The sequence below is a fragment of the Cebidichthys violaceus genome, unplaced genomic scaffold (genome assembly GCF_023349555.1).
Source record: "Cebidichthys violaceus isolate CVI_PGR_0920_01 unplaced genomic scaffold, fCebVio1.0.p SCAF_4, whole genome shotgun sequence".
Lineage (NCBI taxonomy): Eukaryota > Metazoa > Chordata > Actinopteri > Perciformes > Stichaeidae > Cebidichthys > Cebidichthys violaceus.
In genome coordinates, this window is record NW_027176594.1 from 17238275 (window position 1) to 17256120 (window position 17846).

Consider the following 17846-nt stretch of genomic DNA (forward strand, 5'->3'; position numbering starts at 1 on the left):
ACTGGGCCATGACGCAGTATTATTACTGCAATGACTTGGCTCTTCTTTGTTCAACTATTAACTAAAAGCCTGCAGATTCACCATCTTCTTTACTCAGATTATGTCCAACTACATACAACTGTGGTAGTGGATTGTTAAACTCAGTTCTTAATACAACACCATATTTACTGTGAGGGTTATTGTCTTCTTTCCTGTCTTTCAGTAAATCAAAAATACAGTACATGTTGTACTGGTAAAAGAAACTGCATGTGGTCACGTATTTTTAAGTTAACGTTCAACTTCCCTGAAGTAAAGAGTATCCATTCATCTATCTATCTATCTATCTATCTATTCGTCATAATTTTACCATCACATGTTTTTGAATACTCATTTATTCGTTCTTAGCAATGATGGTTTAAGATTACCGTCATGCACCTGCAAGACCTAACAGGTAAAAGTGGTCAACTAAAATAACTCATCCCACCAGCCCTCAGTTTCCTGTGACAGTTAGCTGAGAATCACATGTGTGAATGGTGTGCTGCCATCTGTGTTACTATGTTTGTTGCTCCTTTTTAGTACATCTCAGAACGATAATTTGTCATATCAGAAGCACACTCAACATATTGGTACGCTGAAGACCAAACTGTGCAGTCAATACAGCTGGACATCATGGATCAACTGATGGATATTTATGCCAATGTAGAGGACCCATCAGGCAAAAGGAAGAGTTTGTCAAAAAGTTCTGAAAGTGTTTATGAAAATGTGTTGATCGACACTCTGGAGCCAAACAGAACTGCACCATCACTCTCAGGTAATAAATACATCCAAACAGGTCATGTGTACACATTTAGGATGTCGACTGCAGCTTTATGTAAATATGTGAACATTGTTGACACACAGGCAGCACAGGAACGACTAAATATTTTTTACAGTAAAACAAAGACTACTATCAGGAACAATAATGTGGAGGGTCAAAGAGCAAGAGAGTGAAGGGGAAGGGGAGAGTGAGAGTCTGGTTGGCTGTCATTCATGTCTTTATTTTTGCTAAAAAACGTATGGCTTACAGCTAAACTGCAATCAGTACGCACCATACCAGTGAGCCTCCACTGAGTGGAATTCATCCATCATTCATTTTATCATTGTATATACACCTGTGTTTTTCCATTGAGAAATAAAACGCATGACTTCTACCTTCAGCTGTTGAAGGTGTGAAGAAGAGTTCCTGCAGAGCTGCTGCTGTGGTTCTGGGTCTGCTGTGTCTCCTCCTTCTGACTGGACTCATAACTTCAGTTTGCCTGTGTGAGTACTTTGATAGCATGCTGATGAAGCCCTGAGATGAAAATACTGGTTAACAGTGTCTTTTTATTTGTTTGTTTATGTGTCAAACACAGACAGCAAAGGCAACTCTCAACGGGAAATGGAGATGGTCCTGTTACAGACCAGTTACACCAACCTGACTAAAGAAAGAGACCAGTTACAGACCAGTTACACCAACCTAACTAAAGAAAGAGACCAGTTACAGACCAGTAACACCAACATGGCTGAAGTACAAGACCAGCTCCAAAAAAGAGTTGAAGACTTGGCCAAAGAGAGGAATGATCTTCAGAGAAAAATTCGAGGTAAGTTTATTTCTTAATTCTAGCAGGCCAAATTAATAACTTAAACTTCACTTAATGTTATCACTCTTCTTCATGACCAAAGAGTAACTTAACTTCCAAATCACTTTTTTCAGCGGAAAACCAATGTAAAGGTATTTAGTATTGCTGTTGATGGATTCAGAACTAAATCTTGACATTATGGTGCAAAGTATTTGAATTTCACTTCAGCAAAAACTGTGGAGTTTAGTAACCTTTAAGAAACCTCACTGCCAGCAGTTCAGTCGCGCTGATGAGATAGAGATGAGAAGCGGGTCACAGACATCTGGTAAGCTCATGTCTTTCTAACTCCACACCAACAATTTTTTTAATTTTCGAACCTGTAGTCTCCAGACGCAACCAGGTGGCAACCTCCGGTTCTAAAGAGTGAAGCCAATGAGAAAGTGTCTTAAACTTGCATTCTCTCTACTCACCAGCAGGGGGTGTCTCCTGTGGATTCAAAAATAAGTCAGATTGTATAGAAGTCTACGAGAGAATGACCCTACTTCTTTATTCCCTCAATAAACATTGGGAAAATGTGTTTATTATCTCAATTTGTTAGTTTCAAGTCTTCTTCAATGCAGCATGATCTTCATTTTGTGAATTATGGTCCCATTTAGAGTAAAATAGACTTGTGACTGATAGGTCGACCGACACCTAGAAGAGCCGTATACGTCTCTATGTCACTCCCCCGTCATCCAAATATGATCACTTCCGTTCAGTGGTTGCAAAAAAGACAAGATGGCAAGGGCTGCATTCGAAGATGGCGACGACCAAATCGACAGACTTGAGGCATCAAAATGTGACATCACTTGAAACAATTTATCAGACAATCTGCAGCTTAGCTATTTCACTTTTGGAGTCTGAGTAAATTTTTTACTCAGCAACTTTGGCGCCGTGTTTTGTTCACAAATTCAATACCAGAGCATTTCGAATTTTTCCTTATTCACGCTCCTTCTAATGCGTATTGTAGCATTTAGCTGTCAAGGCTCATGGATATTGTAGATTCTGCTATAACACACTTAAACCCTGTTTGATACAATCTATCTCTGCCCTTTGTTGCCAAAATGGAAAGTAAGTTGTTAATTCATTAACTTTCTATTAGCTAACTATTTGTGTTCGCGAGACGGTTTCAACCCAAACTAAGACTTTTTTTCAAGCTTTTTGTTCAAACTTTCTTCCTTAAATACTAAGCTATTACTTTTTTTTCCCAAGGATCGGGGTATTTCAGCGGAATTCGGACATTTCAAAAAGGTTATCGGACTCACTGATCAAAAGACGGGGGAGATGGAAATGGATAGATGGGACTTTGATGACCAAAAGGTATTTTACTTAACTTATTTGTTGTCATGGTGCACTGTGGCCAGCCACTTACCAATACTATCCCTCAATTAATCTTTCTTTCATTATTGTGGTAGTTTAACAAAAACAGTTAAATGTTATTAACCCACCAACCCACAACCAGTATTGGCTTTCAACTGAGACATGTGGTTTCTTAATTAGCCTGTAAAATGACGACATACTATTATTAGCACAATGTAGAGTAGGCAAAAAATTGCTGTTGCAAATCCCGGTGAAATATGGTCTTAATATGAACGTTCAATCAACGTCTTCAAATAGTCTGTGAAAAAACGTTCACTTTTGAACCCATTTTGAATGTCTTTTCACTGGTGACCATAGTTGTTTATTAAATGTCTTTTCAATAGAAAAATGCTCACTGGGAAGCTTCTGCATGAAAAATGGCACAGCTGACGAGACCGTAGATCTTTAATTTATGTTGATAACTCTGTTTCTTTCAATCTCAATAAAACACTGTTTCTCAATTTCGCAGATTCATCAGCTTCATCAACTCAACATTCTATCAACCTCATCAGCCACCATCACCACCAGTGCCTGGACGGGGGTATATACTGTATCTTGCTGCTGCTCAGGGCAGACACCCCTCGATTACAAATCTCCCTGTAGAGTCCAAGCACCAAAGAATCTGAAGACTTTATCATCACATATCATTTGTTCACAGTAAACCATTATCTTTTCTTTATCTGACTTGTCTCTCCTCATTAAAATGGACATTGGTTAAGGTATGAAGATGGTGTAGAAATTAACAACTATTATTTGGAAAACATCTGGGATGATAACCAGTGTGAACAGGCACAAACTCTGGATATGTGAGAAGACACTGCCTTTATAATTCCAAACCAAAAACATCCAAACCAACAAAACAATGACATAAAAACAGGGAGATACTCTGTATTCTCCAGCTAAAGTTGACAAGACAGCACGAACATAATGCTAAGCAAGCTACTCTATAAGCAAAGTGTCTAATTAACGTGGACATACATATCTAGCCTTGTTCATTGCTTTAAATGATGAATATAAGTGATGTGTATTATTGTCGGTTCACCAAAATCTGAACCTAAAAAAGATCTAAAAAATATTTTTTGCATTATTTTTTTTTATGATTGACTGCTTTGAGGTAATTTTGTTTCAATTATGCCAACAGATGATTAAAGTTTTGTCTTCTATTTAAAATATACAAGCATATGGAATTTCCTCTGCTGATTAAAAGAAATTGACAGTTATTTATATTTTAATTCACTGCTTAATAAATATGTGAATAAAAATGTTTTGTGATTCTTTACTTTAATTCAAGTTTTAGTTTCCTGCTCTACTCTTCTCCTTCTACATAAAAGTATTGACACATTTAATTTCTGCATGAGTCAAGCTTTGCCTGTATATATTCAGTATATATTCCAGCTGGCCAGCACTGGGTTGAAGTGATACATCTCCACACAATCCTCTACCTTGGAGGGACCGTGATCCAGCTGATCAGATTGCCAAAATCGAAATGACAGTACGGTGATGGAGAGATGAAACTTGAATATTCATGTTGGATGTTGCTTGTGTGTCAACTTTAGACCCAAATCCCCCTTCTACACTTTTTTCCCCCTCTAGTGTTGGTGTCCTCTCTTTAACTAAATTAGTTAAAACTATAGTTATGTCTATTCAGGTTGATCACATTTCATTCAGGTCTTGTCCTCCGGTCTATTCACATTGGGTCTGAGTGGATCTAAAATGCTTAAATTGAAGCAAAACTAGGGATTTACAGATAAAAACAATGATATCGGATCAGGCCAATACTGACTTAAATAGCTGGATTGAATATTGGTGACAATTTGGCCAATCAATTCAGTTCACTTCCATGTTTATATACTATATGTTATATACCAGTATGTTGCTGCATTAAACAAACTTAAATTGTAATCTCTTTTATTTGCTAAGATATTTTTTTCAAGTTGCTGGTGTATGATTTATCATTTTGATAATTTACAACAATTCAGTACAATTATATCTATGTATTCTTTTGTAACATTTTGTTAGTAAGTTTTACAAAGAAAGATATAAGTCAAGCCTGATGTTTTCTTACACATAAAAGAATGATCCTAATCTATTCCACACAGTGAGACATACAGCTTATTAATTTTAAATGTTGGATCGGTGCATCCTTCAAAAAACAAAGAAATAAAGTGAAATACAATTAGCCTTTGCTGTCAGATCAGCCCTCTTTGAAAAGAAATGGGCTTTTTCAGATCCGGTCCAAAATTGTAGACCTGTGGAGATCTCTATAGAGCAAAGCACTGCAGCATTGATTCCTGTGATACTTGAATCAATCTGCCTATAGCAGAAAAACAGAGTTATTCTCAAGGCCTTACGGTGTGGTCAGAGCAGATCCATGCACCCATTTCCAGCCAGTGGTGTCATACAGACCAATCCAGAACAAGAGATCAGCATCCCCATCCAGGCGGTACAAGGTCCTCAAACTCATATTAGTACTAACAATATCATGTTATAATGTTATGTTAGCATTTAGCAGTCCCATGAGATGGCATCACTGCCTCCTTATTTTGAAGTAATTAATGTATATTACAGGACTGTGCTAATAGACACTAGAGAGTCTTGAGCATGTTGGGAGGTCATGTTTAAGGAATAATAACTGTAGTGACCCCATTGCTTATCTAAAAAGTCACCACGGTTGCCGATTGTTTGTTCTGACGCGTGCCATAAATAACGAAGTCCAGTTTCCAATATAGGCATTTTATTTCTCACATAATCAGAGGCCAACCACTTTTTCTGTCGTAATCCATCTCCACCCCCTGGTGAGCTCATCTTTGGACCCACTTCAGTTCGCCTACCAATCCGGCATCGGGGTGGATGACGCTGTCATCTACCTGCTACACAGATGCCTTTCTCACCTGGAAAAGGCTGGAAGCACTGTGAATAATGTTGTTTGATTTCTCCATTGCCTTCAACACCATCCAGCCTTTGCTTCTGAGGGACAAGCTGGAGCAGACCGGGGTGGACCACCACCTCACTGCATGGATCTTGGACTACCTCACCAACCATCCACAGTACGTGCAGATATGGGAGTGTGAGTTCGACCTGGTGTCCTGCAGCACGGAGTTCCCACAAGGAACCGTTCTAGCTCCATTCCTCTTCACCATCTACACCTCGGACCTCAAATTCGACTCTGCAAACTGCCACCTGCAAAAGTTCTCTGATGACTCTGCAATCGTCTGTCTCATTTTCGACAGTGATGACAGGCAACTGAACCAGGACCTTCTTCGACTCTGTGGTGACATCAGCCATTTTTTTATGGAGTGGCCTGATGGGGCAGCAGCATCTCAACAGCTGACAGGAAGAGACTAAACAAACTCATCAAGAAGGCCAGCAGTGTGCTGGGGTGTCCACTGGATACGCTGGAGCTGGTGGGAAACAGGAGGATGATGGCTAAGCTATCATCCCTGATAGAAGCAGGTCTGTGCAGCTCCTTCAGCCACCAGTTGATTCACCCCCAATGTGTGAAGGAGAGGTACCGCAGGTCCTTCCTTCCTGCTGCTGTCAGGCTGCACAACCAGCTGTGCAATACAGTCAGTCAAATATTTTTTTGTTAGTTATATTTTAGTTATCGTAGATTTTTACTTAGTTAATATCCTTTACTGTTTATTACTTATGATACATTGCTTTTTTTACCATGTCTCTTGTTTACACTATCCACTATGCTGCTGTCATCCTGTAAATTTCCCCACTGCAGGACTAAATGATCTTATCTTTTAGAATCGTCATATACGCTCAGGTAAATACTGTAATCTCATGAGAAGTCAAAATGGCAGGCTAGTGTGGGGTGGTGCAAGGAAATAAAAAAAAAATCAAAAATCAAAAGGATCCCAGAAAAAGGTTAAGTTTTATTCTTCGGTTACTGGCAACTCAGGTAAAAAAAGCATCCATGAGGAAATAAAGCTTTGTTCAACTGAACAGTATTAAAAAACTCAACTTAGTGTGTCCTCGGTTTCACCATCTACCGGGTCTTCTTACTTTCAACCCTCCTCAGTCTGGCTCGGTACTTTCCTTTACACCGTTCTCCAGCCCAGGTTAGTTCTCGGCGCTCCTTCCAGCCGTGTGCGCTCTTCCCTCTCCTCTTCTCCTGCAGGTCTTCTGTCCTGTCTTAATCAGGTGACTTGTATACCCACAACTGGGTGAGTGGCGAGGCCTTCTGGGAAACATAGTTTGTGCATCGGCGGCCATTTTGTGATGTTGCTGCTGATCATTAATTAAAGGGGATGTAGCACCCATCTACCACCTGGCCCCTTGTGATGCCACAATACATGAAGTATGACATCTTTATTCAACCCATCCTAAGCATTTAGAAGCAGTGGGCTGCTGTGAGGTCCCCCAGGGAGCAACTTAGTGTTCAGTGCCTCACTAAAGGACACATGCAGACAACAGGAGTTGGTGTCAACCTTGTGGTGAAAGGACAACCCGCTCAAACCACTGAGCTACAGCTGCCCAAACCCAAACATGTCTGAAATAGAGGACCTTGTATGGTAATAGATTGTTGCACAATTGTTGTCTTGGTCTACAATGTACAAGAATGATTTACATAAAGTGACATTTGCACAACTTACTCTATTATGACAAGTCATATGTGGTGAATGTGTTGTAGTACATTCCTGTTCAGATAGCCTACTCTTCCAGCATTATAGCTCCTGCTCACCCACAGACTACCCACACAGGTGTTTTCACTTGTGCTGCCTAGTTAGACCTATAGTTCATGCGGATGTCACGTGATCCCTAGCAGAGCTCCACCCAACTAGAGAGCTAATCAGCCAAAGTCAAAACAGCTGTGTGGATGTGCAGAGCCCTGTGCATCAAAACTACGCAGGGCTGTTGCTCTATAATTTAGCTTAAAACCATTTAATTATTTAGCCATTAAACTTCAAGTTTGAATATTTAAAACACAGCTGCGAGCATAACTGGAGCTGATTGCTCTGCCAAAACGAACACAAGTTCAGCTGAACCGGTCGTCTGAGCCGCACACTGCAGGTGTGCCAGAGCACCTTAACATCATGTAGTTGATGGCTTCCCAGCATGCACTGTGCTGTTTGTGTGATCCGCATTGTGTTCTGATGTTTCCACTGGTGTTCACTTTGACAAAGTGGGTGAGAATGGGTCATTTGTCCCCATTTTCACCATCATTGCCATATTGCTTAGTTGTTTTCCCATAGTTCATATATAATGACCACTTCTTTTCACCGTTACCATCATTAAGTTGGTTAACATTTATTGGTTTGATGACTTGGGCTTGGGGAAGTTTACCTGCAGGAATGGTACAGCCTGGCTCCTGGTGATGGATGGGTCTGCTCAAGCAGTAGCTGTTTGATTGTGAAAGGAGGTTGGATATCAGTATGTACTTCTGTCCACATGAGGGCAAGCTATTAGAGGTTGTGTTGCAATAAAATGGATGCTAGGTGTGCATCAGATGTAAATATTGGATCCATTACATTGAGTAAGGTTTCTCTCAGTTATGATATTAACAGTTTATTTGTTTTCTTTTGTTGGCACATATTATTTGTTAGCCTGTGTAGCATGGGGCCAGTTGTTGTACCTGGACAGAGTTTTTCTTGTCTGGCTCCTTATACCTTCCTAGCCACTCTGGTCAGGCTCCCTTACATTCACATTTCCACATTGTTGTAGAATTAGTAGTATTCACTTTTTGAAAATTAAGTTTTCGTGACAAAAAAACCCCAATTTGCTTTACCATTTGTTATGGACCAAAAGTACTGAAATTGCGGATAACAGTTTGTTAGCTTTTTGATAATCAGAGAATCACACATTTATGTTTATTTTTGAAGAAGGTGTCTGTGTCTTTAGGAGGGGCGAGGGTCCAACATGGGTCAACTTTGAGGACCATGTACTAAATCATCCCAGACAAATGCTTTGTTATTAAATCACAGACGCAAAAAATAATTCATGAATTTATTATTACTGAATTTGAGCTCAGGGTCTTTCTTGTACATAAATAATACAGCACAGAGATTCACCCCTTTACTCTCAGAGGAGCAGAATGTACAGTATTGACATATTCCATGTCTGAGAGCAAAACAAATGTGGAAAAAGTTTTAGAATGCACAATAATTAATAATGGGGTGGCTTTGGCTCAGAAGAAGAGCAGGGTGGTCCACTCATCGGCAAGACACTGAACCCCAAATTGATCCCAAAGGCTGTGCCATCCGTGTGTGAGTGTGTGTGAATGTGCGTGAGTTTAGGTCTGATGGGCAGGTGGCAACTTGCATGGCAGCCTCGGCCATCAGTGTGTGAATGTGTGTGTGTGAACTGGTGAATGTTGACATATCGTGTGGAGCACTTTGAGTGGTCGGAAGACAAGAAAGGTGCTCTATAAATACAAGTACATTTACCAAAAATGTGATTTTATTCAAGTACTTTCTCACAGGTAAAGTACCGTTGAAAATTGTCGGGCAAATTATTCCAGTTATTACCTAAACCATCCGAAATCTCAACATAGTTTTCCTCGTTGAGATTATCCGGCTGTCCGTCTCTCCAGTACCTAGAGATGAACAAAGATTAAAACCATTACAAATGAATACTGTTAACATTGTTCTCTCGGAGCATGTTATAATGAGGTCCCACATCATTATCATTTTAACAGAAAATGAAATATAAACACACACATAAAGCTCAGGTTTCTGTGAGAGTCAGATTCTGGATAATTTCTCTGTGTTAAGTTAAGACTGCTGGAAGCCCTGAGCTTTAATATAAATCGATCAGTTAATTGAATAGGCACTGTTTCTTTTCCTGTTCTGACACACATTTTGAACGTGGCACAGTGACAGTCAATGAATAAGAAAAAGTCGTACGTTTCGGTAAGTGGCGTTCCATCAACCCATTCCCAATTCCAAACACCATCTTCACGCTTTTCATCAGTCAGACCAATCCATGTTTGCCCCATAAACGAGCTGATGAATTCCTATATTTCAAAGATAATGATCAATTATTTATCATTCTTTATTTACTGTCATGAGGTGCCTTCCTGATGACACCTGACATGTCACTGTAGAAGAAGCACTGGTGTAAATAATAAAATGAATGACGACTGAATTACATTTAGCTGCTTGAGTTTCAGGGTCCTGGAGTTGAGCATGCTGGTTCACAGTCACACTGTCATGTCTTACTGGGACACTTCAACGGAGCCATCGTTAATGTTATTAGCAACACCTGTGCCTTTCGTCACACTGTGACATGTCAAAATGTCACAGTGTGACAGTATTCACAGGTTTGAATGCATCATTTCCCCTTTGTTTTTTGTCTCCTTGTTAAAATGTTCACATTGTTCTGCAGCTTTGCAGAAGTCATTATAGACTTTCTCTTCCCTTTTCGTACATTTAAGGAAGAAATTAACCTGCTTTCCTGCACTAACCTTTTTTTTTTTTTTTTTTTTTTACTACTTCCACCATTTGAAAAGGCCAAATGCCTAGTTTTGTCAAACAAATAGAAAATCAAAGTAAGTGAAAATATTTTTCTCACTTTGTTATTAAAAAACGTGTTTGTTTTGTTCTGCATTTACAAAAAATGTAAAAACAAGAGTATGTAGTACTCAAGTTCAAATAAAAGAGACATTGTTTTATTCCACTCACCTGTTCCTCTTGGCTTGATATGATCACCAGCTGTGCGTCATCATCTTCACAGACCTCCTTGCTGTCAATCCAGTTTGCCTTTGAGGTGGATTTTAAATAACAACTATTGCCAAACCTTGTCCATTTGTTGGGACAGCATGTTCTCTCTGTTGAACAACACAAAATGATTTGCCTTCTGTCACAATAATACTATAACCCCATGCCAAGATAAAAGACAAAACACAATACAGAGCATGAGGCATACATCACTTTATTGCTTTTATATCATGTACTGTCTGTTGGTCATCTCTCCTCTGTCTGAATTAGCTAAAAAGCTCTTAAATACCTAAACAATGGTAAGCTAAAAATGAAAATTTGTTGACAGTTGAACATGAAAGGAAATATGCTTATACATTCTGAGTTAGATGATACGATTCATACCACTGCCGTGTCTGTAAATATGAAGCAGCTAGTTAGCTTAGCTTAAGAATAAAGACTGGAAACAGGGTTAAACAGCTAGCTTGGCTTTGTTTGAGGGTAACAAAATCTGCCTATCCGAACCACTGAAGATTGAAAAATTGTAAAAATGACAAAAGCCATTTATGGGAGTAAGGTTATGTTTACTTTCTGGCCGGGACAGTAAGCCTAACACCGGACTCTCTAATGGTTGCCTGGCAATTGCTCCCTGTCAAGAAATAATCTGTTATATAACATATTTTTTTAAAGAAATTAAACAAACGTTGGGCTATATAACTTTTTAATTAATGAGCTTTAGCTTCACTGTTAGGCAAATTTTATTTTATATCTTTGGACAGAGACAGGCTAGCTGTTACCCTCTGTTTGCAGTCTTTGTGCTAAAATAAGCTAACTGGCTGCTGGCTCCAGCTATTTACCGTAGGCTAAATTCTCGGCAAGAACTTGCTTAGATTTAATTTACAAAATGTCAAACTATCCTTTTGATTAAAATCCTTATTTGTATTTTCACTCACCATCCAGCAGCTTTTGTAATTCATCTCTCTCTATGGTGAGGTTGTTGTTCGTTGCCTTCAAATGGTTTTTCTCCTCCTCTAACTGGTTCATCTTTAGGGTCAGGTTGTGATTTAAGCCTTTCTCATCGCTGTATCTTGTCTGTAGTTTGTCTCTCTCGCTGGTCAGGTTGACATTGAGGCTTTTCATTTCGCTGTATCTTGTCTGTAGGTTGGAATTTTTCTCCCACAGTCGATTTCTCTCTACAACATCTGCCACACAGGAAGAGTCCAACATGCGAAGGGCTCAGATCTCTTACATCATATATATATATAGAGAGAGAGAGAGAGAGAGAGAGAGAGAGAGAGAGATATCTCAGAGAGAGAGAGATATCTCAGAGAGAGAGAGAGAGATATCTCAGAGATATATCTATAGATATATATCTATATATATCTATAGATATATATATCTCTGTAAATATATATCTATATATATATATATCTATATATATATATTTATAGAGATATATATATCTATATATAGATATATATTTATATCTCTCTATCCGTTTACAACCATTGATTAGAATAGATGCATTTGTAAAACATACATAGGACCACCAGGACAATGACCGCCATCAGGAGGAGAAGACACAGCAGCCCCAGAAGCACCGCAGCGGCTCCGAACACATTCCTCTTTTCTGAACTCACATTGACTGAAACTGCTGTGGGCACAAATTAACAGTACTGATGAGAGCTTAGAATTATTGACCATACTTTTGAACAATTAGTTATTTTCAGCTACCCATCTTTAAAAATGGCCTTGTAGATAAACTTTAGTTTTTTTATGTCTCATTTGTCTAATCTTACAGTAAATACAACACGCTATGTATGTAGGACAGGCAGATAGATACTTTGCTGTTGGTCCTCAGTAATGTTGTCCTGTGATTTTTCCGGTGGCGTACTCTCCTCTGCACAGAAGTTGTCATAAATCCTCACATTGTCGATGTCATCACAGACATCTGTGTCTCTGTCCTCCTTCACGCCTGTCTGAAATCTAACTTTTTTGGTGAGGTCTGGCTTGGCATAGATATCCTCAGTCATGCTGTCTTCTCACTTTACCTAATTCAACTCTGGAATGGACCGATCCCACGATATTTTTGCATTTATACGACCATACTGTACAGTTGCCCTGGGAAACGGGGAAGTAAAAAGAGCTCACATAGATTTTGTTAAAGGGAAGAAAATAGAGGAAATCACTGGGCCATGACGCAGTATTATTACTGCAATGACTTGGCTCTTCTTTGTTCAACTATTAACTAAAAGCCTGCAGATTCACCATCTTCTTTACTCAGATTATGTCCAACTACATACAACTGTGGTAGTGGATTGTTAAACTCAGTTCTTAATACAACACCATATTTACTGTGAGGGTTATTGTCTTCTTTCCTGTCTTTCAGTAAATCAAAAATACAGTACATGTTGTACTGGTAAAAGAAACTTCATGTGGTCACGTATTTTTAAGTTAACGTTCAACTTCCCTGAAATAAAGAGTATCTATCTATCTATCTATCTATCTATCTATCTATCTATCTATCTATCTATCCGTCCATCATTATAATTTTACCATCACATGTTTTTGAATACTCATTTATTCGTTCTTAGCAATGATGGTTTAAGATTACCGTCATGCACCTGCAAGACCTAACAGGTAAAAGTGGTCAACTAAAATAACTCATCCCACCAGCCCTCAGTTTCCTGTGACAGTAAGCTGAGAATCACATGTGTGAATGGTGTGCTGCCATCTGTGTTACTATGTTTGTCGCTCCTTTTTAGTACATCTCAGAACGATAATTTGTCATATCAGAAGCACACTCTCAACATATTGGTACGCTGAAGACCAAACTGTGCAGTCAATACAGCTGGACATCATGGATCAACTGATGGATATTTATGCCAATGTAGAGGACCCATCAGGCAAAAGGAAGAGTTTGTCAAAAAGTTCTGAAAGTGTTTATGAAAATGTGTTGATCGACACTCTGGAGCCAAACAGAACTGGACTGTCACTCTCAGGTAATAAATACATCCAAACAGGTCATGTGTACACATTTAGGATGTTGACTGCAGGTTCATGTAAATATGTGAACATTGTTGACACACAGGCAGCACAGGAACGACTAAATGATTTTACAGTCAAACAAAGACTACTATCAGGAACAATAATGTGGAGGGTTAAAGAGCAAGAGAGTGAAGGGGAAGGGGAGAGTGAGAGTCTGGTTGGCTGTCATTCATGTCTTTATTTTTGCTAAAAAACTTATGGATTACAGCTAAACATAAAATGCTATGAAGAATAACATGGTCAATGCAGAGCAGAAATAGAGAAAAAGGAAATTCTCACATCAGTCTTCACTCGTCACAGTTAACATGTTGACTTGTCAGAGCAGGCAGAGAAGCACAGCTGGAACTAATAACATTAATGAAGACTCAGTTCCATTACTGCAAGCTATTGTTCCAGTGAGTCAGTACGCACCATACCAGTGAGTCTCCACTAAGTGGAATTCAGCCATCATTAATTTTATCATTGTATATACACCTGTGTTTTTCCATTGAGAAATAAAATGCATGACTTCTACCTTCAGGTGTTGAAGGTGTGAAGAAGAGTTCCTGCAGAGCTGCTGCAGTGGTTCTGGGTCTGCTGTGTCTCCTCCTTCTGACTGGACTCATAACTTCAGTTTGCCTGTGTGAGTACTTTGATAGCATGCTGATGAAGCCCTGAGATGAAAATACTGGTTGACAATGTCTCTTTATTTGTTTGTTTATGTGTCAAACACAGACAGCAAAGGCAACTCTCAGCGGGAAATGGAGATGGTCCTGTTACAGACCAGTTACACCAACCTGACTAAAGAAAGAGACCAGTTACAGACCAGTTACACCAACCTGACTAAAGAAAGAGACCAGTTACAGACCAGTTACACCAACCTGACTAAAGTACAAGACCGGCTCCAAAAAAGAGTTGAAGACTTGGCCAAAAAGAGGAATGATCTTCAGAGAAAAATTCAAGGTAAGTTTATTTCTTAATTCTAGCAGGCCAAATTAATAACTTAAACCTCACTTAATGTTATCATTCTTCTTCGTGACCAAAGAGTAACTTAACCTCCAAATCACTTTTTTCAGCGGAAAACCAATGTAAAGGTATTTAGTATTGTTGTTGATGGATTCAGGTCTAAATCTTGAAATTTTAATGCAAAGTATTTGAATGAGGCTCATGGGTATTGCAGTATTTAGTGGCCGAGGCATCTCTAATGTAGTTTGTGATTTAACTCACTCTATTTTATCTCTGCCCTTTGTTGTCAAAATGCTAATTTATTTGTTAATTCATTAACTTTGCTTTTACTAACTATTGTTTCAACCCAAAGCAAGACTTTTTTTCAAGATTTTTGTCCTAATGTATTTCTTAATTACTGATCTATTACAATTCTTTTTTTTTTTCAATTTGAAATAGATCAGTATACCAAACAAGGATGGGTGTATTTCAGCGGTAGTGTCTATTACATCTCTTCACTGGCGAAGTCCTGGCTGGAGAGCAGAGAGGACTGCGTGCAAAGATGTGCAGACCTGGTGATTATCAACAGCAAAGAAGAGCAGGTCTCTGGCTGTACGTGTGTGTGAAGAGCGAAAAACTAAATTAATGCAATGTCACAGCAGTGAATGACAGCATGAAACTGTGCATATTGTAGTTATGTTGATGTCTTTTTTCTCTCTCTGTCAACAAGGAATTCATAAGACGTCTCCAAAAACCTGTGTGGATTGGACTCACTGATCGAGAGACAGAGGGGAGATGGAAATGGGTGGATGGGACTCTGCTGACCAAAAGGTATTTTACTTAACTTATCTGTTGTCATGATGCACTGTGGCAAGCCACTTACCAATACTATCGCTCTATTCATCTTTCTTTCATTATTGTGGTAGTTTAACACAAACAGTTAAACGTTATTAACCGACAAACCTTTCTGAACATTACAACAACATTTTGGGACCTCCATAAAAAATGAAATAATGCATCTCAAAGAGTTAATCTGATACAGACCTAAAGATTTATAGCTTCTGTCAGTCAAATTACACAGCTGATGGACTTTAGAACTTTAATCTATGTTGATAACTCTTTCAATCTCAATAAAACACGGTTTCTAAGGAAACATTCTGATTTTGAGTTGATGTTGTGCTGCTTTCTTGTTTCTTGGTGTGCGTTCTTTAAAAATGGAAGTTCATTTTTTGTTTTGGGGTTTCAGCTTCTGGACACCTTCAGAGCCAAATGGATATCCGGCAAGGGATGAAGATTGCGCAGAAATTAACAACTATTTTTTGGAAAACAGCTGGAATGATAACCAGTGTGACCATAACAAACTCTGGATATGTGAGAAGACGCTGCCTTCATAACTCCAAACCAAAAACTTCCAAACCAACAAAACAATGACATAAAAACAGGGAGATACTCTGTATCGCGTTCTCCAGCTGACAAGACAGCACGAACATAATGCTAATAAGCAAGCTACTCTATAAGCAAAGTGTCTAATTAACGTGGACATACATATCTAGCCTGGTTCATTGCTTTAAATGATGAATATGATAAGTGATGTGTATTATTATTGTCAGCTATATTTGTTTTATATTTTTTAAATATTTTTTTTCATTTTTAAATGTTTTTGTGATTGATTGATTGATTGACTGCTTTGAGGTAATTTTGTTTCAATTATGCCAACAAATGCTTATTATTTTGTGTCTTCTTCTATTTAAAATATACAAGTACAGTATTTTTTCTACTGATTAAAAGAAATTGACAGTTATTCATATTTTAATTCACTGCTTAATAAATATGTGAATAAAAATGTTTTGTGATTTGTTCCTTTACTTTAAGTCAAGTTTAAGTTTCCTGCCTTACTTTAACTTCTCCTCCTTTTACATACAAGCATTGACACATTTCATTTCTGCATGAGTCAAGCTTTGCCTGAATATATCTTCCAATACAACAATTCATCAAGTTAGGTTTCTATCTGCCCTCGTGAAGGTCCATGATGCTCTCCAGGTTTTACTCTTTTCCTAATTCAACTCCCACATTGTGATTCTCTGCATCACATGTTTTGCTCTGCTGCACCCTCAGGTGGTGGATGACTTACTCAACATCCTGATGGAGAACAGTTTCTCCAAACAGTGGCCATAACAGTTCAAGAGAAAGTACCTTCCTCAGTGACTCACATGTCATTAATACAAGGAGTAACTTGGGCTGAATGTCTACTTTGTTCCATTCTCTAAGAGATAAATCTCATATTTTTCATGTTTGATGCAGATGCAGCCATGTGCACGGCCCCAAAGACAAAGTTTACTGCTGGGCTCACACTGATCCCCCCCACATCTGGCCCTCCATGCACCTTGATATACCTGCTGCCTCCAAATTCCCATAATTTAAAAAAGAAAAGAACAGCACAATTATCTTGTACAAATTCTTTGTGTACAATTATGAAATAAAGATGAGTATCTCACTCCAACATGAATTCATAGAGTGCTACGGGACTCATATCTACAAACATATACGACTTTCCTTTGTTGTTTTACCTCATGTCTTGTTTCACTGCATTTGCACCTTATTTAACTATAGAGTGAATGGGAATAATGAGGGTGTCAGTACTGACATGCAATCCATATGGAAGAGGGTTCTGGCTTGTTTGATTACAAAAATGACAGATTATTACTATTTGATCATTCAGACACACATTAAAATAATATATGGTAATATACAGACTAAAGCCACATTTTATAACAGTGTTCCTGAGGAGACAGTCAGATCTGAAGATTCATATTTAGATAAGGACTTGATGGTTATTATATTAATAATATAATATAATATATCATAATATAATATAGTATAATCTGATCTAATAAATGGAGTTATTCCAAAGTGAAGGATTCCCTGGTTACAGCCATCAATTGGCACCTTCGCCTCCATCTGAAGATTCTGCCAGACTACTGTAGCTCCACCTACATGTGAGTAAATATTGAACCTGTAGAAGTCACTAAGTTGAAACAGGGATGTTGTCTATCTGAGGGATAGAACATAATAATAATAGCTGAGGTGGAAACAAACAAAAAAAGACCCTTTAGAAGGTCTGGTACTGTTCTGAACGTAGATAATCCTAATGGTAGTTTAGTGATGCATGGTGTTTTAATGCAACACATTTTCTTTGTGGTTTTCTCCAGACACCTTTTGGACTTTACAGACCTCCAGATCTACCAGGAGCTGATCA

At 38.5% G+C, this 17846-nt stretch overlaps 2 protein-coding genes across 5 annotated transcripts; one reads left to right on the forward strand and one right to left on the reverse strand.

Annotated features, from left to right (window-relative positions):
* Nucleotides 1–8: 8 nt before the first annotated feature.
* Nucleotides 9–16055, forward strand: LOC137885187 (uncharacterized). Its single transcript, XM_068727344.1, has 12 exons — nt 9–16; nt 1186–1278; nt 1423–1598; nt 3445–3516; nt 5363–5418; nt 5934–6246; nt 13447–13620; nt 14187–14288; nt 14381–14608; nt 15050–15192; nt 15321–15421; nt 15837–16055. The coding sequence occupies exons 1-12, from the start codon at nt 9–11 to the stop codon at nt 15982–15984; spliced, it is 1614 nt and encodes a 537-aa protein (XP_068583445.1). The 3' UTR covers nt 15985–16055.
* Nucleotides 8962–12731, reverse strand: LOC137885270 (CD209 antigen-like protein C). Of its 4 annotated transcripts, none has more exons than XM_068727468.1 (6): nt 12547–12731; nt 12159–12272; nt 11572–11820; nt 10604–10749; nt 9827–9936; nt 8962–9516 (listed from the first exon to the last, which is right to left on the reverse strand). In XM_068727468.1, exons 2-6 carry the CDS (start codon nt 12184–12186, stop codon nt 9381–9383), a joined length of 669 nt encoding a protein of 222 aa, XP_068583569.1. In that variant the 5' UTR covers nt 12187–12272; nt 12547–12731; the 3' UTR covers nt 8962–9380. The 4 variants fall into 4 exon arrangements, with proteins under 4 accessions (XP_068583569.1, XP_068583567.1, XP_068583566.1 ...); XM_068727466.1 differs by having other exon boundaries at nt 12159–12269; nt 12462–12731; XM_068727465.1 differs by having other exon boundaries at nt 12462–12731.
* Nucleotides 16056–17846: the final 1791 nt, after the last annotated feature.

Excerpts from the sequence above, each read along its gene's own strand:
- LOC137885187 (XM_068727344.1), top strand. Across the intron at positions 1,599-3,444 it reads TCTTCAGAGAAAAATTCGAG|ATTCATCAGCTTCATCAACT; the intron begins GTAAGTTTATTT and ends TCAATTTCGCAG. Across the intron at positions 6,247-13,446 it reads GGACCTTCTTCGACTCTGTG|ACCAAACTGTGCAGTCAATA; the intron begins GTGACATCAGCC and ends GGTACGCTGAAG.
- LOC137885270 (XM_068727465.1), bottom strand. The coding sequence starts at position 12,651 with ATGACTGAGGATATCTATGCCAAGCCAGACCTCACCAAAAAAGTTAGA. Across the intron at positions 12,273-12,461 it reads TACTGAGGACCAACAGCAAA|CAGTTTCAGTCAATGTGAGT; the intron begins GTATCTATCTGC and ends TTGTGCCCACAG. Across the intron at positions 10,750-11,571 it reads ATTACAAAAGCTGCTGGATG|AGAGAACATGCTGTCCCAAC; the intron begins GTGAGTGAAAAT and ends GTTGTTCAACAG.